We start from the raw sequence: 1,955 nt of genomic DNA, 5'->3' as shown, positions 1-1,955 counted from the left end.
TCGCACGCACGCACGCACGCACGCACGCACGCACGCACGCACGCACGCACGCACGCACGCACGCACGCTACGCACGCACGCACGCACGCACACACGCACACACACACACACACACATATGCTCGTATATCGTTACTATAGTATAAGATAAAATGTTTTATATTCTTGTATTGATTACAATGATTACATGAATATAATAAATAAAAATATTTATGCAGACACGTGATTTTTATATATTAGACACATACAAATACAATAATAATATTTGATTTTATTGACAAATTTAATTACATACTGGCAGTAATTTTTTATATCAAATCTTTTGTATGGAGAGCGCGTGTATTTAACATCGTTTATTTATACTGTTTTTAAAAAAAGTAATTTTGTCAAACTATTAATATCTAAAAAGCAGTATATATAAAAGTTATTTTAAAAAACCGATTTTCAAATCTTAACTTTAAAAATAAATATCTTGATGTCGTAGAAAAAATAAAAATATTAAAATAGTTATCAAAAAAAATCACTAATTTACGATATTTTTTATTTTATGTCAAAATATGCTAGAATAAAGTATAAAATAAACAATAAATTTTTTAATAACTTCAATACTTTTGTATGCGGAATAACTATAAGAATTATATTATGTAAAAAAAATCAACTCCATTAAAAAAAAAATAAATATAACTTAGATCTCTTCAAAGCTACTCTACAAAAAAGCGTTATCACCCCGCCTCCTTCCCGCCCCATAATACGACCGTTTTCGTATACTAAATTAATTTCAGTTTATAGATAAAGTTTTTTTTACTCCCAATAATTATCAAGATAGAATTATTGTCTCATTCAGTATATTTAATCTTATTTTTTTATAAATATTATTCCGTAAAATCAAGAAAAATAAACATTTTAAGCATATTTAAGCATGATAAAGAATTAAATACAATATTACCTGTCTAGATGAAAAGAAGCAATTTCAGCGGTATGCCTCTCGAAGTCTGTGAAGTAGAAATGGTTTGGCAGAGTCTGTTGTTCTCGTGGAAACCTGCAATCAAAAATAACTTGTTTATTATTATAATGAAAAGAACATACATAAAAAAGAATAGGATTAAATAAGATAGTATACTTTATAATTTTTTAATTGATGAATGATATTAAAGGAACTAAACAATATTAAAATGGACTAAATTAGGCTTTAATTTAAAATATTTTTATTGTTATGTTGTTATGATTTTAAGAAGGTTAGAAGAAAAATATACATATAATGATCTTGAAATATAAGTCTATATAATTATGGAAGACTATGAACGAAACTTGCGTGTGTTTTATTGCGGGTATTATCCGAAATTGCTATATTGCAGAATTAAAGTGAATTGCGGTATTAGTCGATCGATATCTATCGCGTGACTTTGAGACCGTTCTGTTTATTTGCGTAACGCAGTAACTATATTTATTACTATGTTTATAAGATTTCAATTTCTGTTAAATTTCATATTACGTAATTTGCTGTTTTATACAAACAAAATTTTTGTTTTTTTAGAACATAACATTTTTATAAAAGAAAAATATAAATGTAAGAGATCTGTAAAATCTTTGTTTTAAAAAATGATAAATCTTTCTTTAAATGTATTATAAAATAGTTATATTATTTATTAACTACATACCTCATTTCTACTAATAATTTGCTATACATTCTATATTGCATGATTATTCATTTAATAGATGAATTAATATAATTAAACAATATATGTACACACACCACATGCACGCATCAGTATCCTAATGAAATACTTATTATAAATGTTCGTTATCATTATTTGATAATTACATTATATCATGCTTTCTAATATACCTAAACTTAAATAAAAACATTACTAATATTAAAACTAATAATAATATGTGAAATCTCAATTGAATCAAATAAGAATAATATTGTTATATGTGTGTGTGTATATATATATA

General features: G+C 25.3%; 1 protein-coding gene across 1 annotated transcript in view; it reads right to left on the bottom strand.

The window, feature by feature from the left end:
- The window catches only part of LOC105459761 (extracellular serine/threonine protein kinase FAM20C-like), a gene marked incomplete at its 5' end in the record, with an annotated part of 25,506 nt that extends 24,388 nt beyond the window's left edge, over positions 1-1,118 (bottom strand). The window contains one exon of the mRNA XM_011706002.1: positions 946-1,118. Coding sequence (XP_011704304.1) covers positions 946-1,118 — 173 coding nt within the window. The remainder of the gene's footprint in view (positions 1-945) is intronic.
- Positions 1,119-1,955: the final 837 nt, after the last annotated feature.

Source organism: Wasmannia auropunctata, unplaced genomic scaffold (assembly GCF_000956235.1).
Source record: "Wasmannia auropunctata unplaced genomic scaffold, wasmannia.A_1.0 LD333906.1, whole genome shotgun sequence".
Classification (NCBI taxonomy): domain Eukaryota; kingdom Metazoa; phylum Arthropoda; class Insecta; order Hymenoptera; family Formicidae; genus Wasmannia; species Wasmannia auropunctata.
The sequence above is the reverse complement of the archived record's forward strand: the minus strand, read 5'-3'. Positions and strand labels throughout refer to the sequence as shown.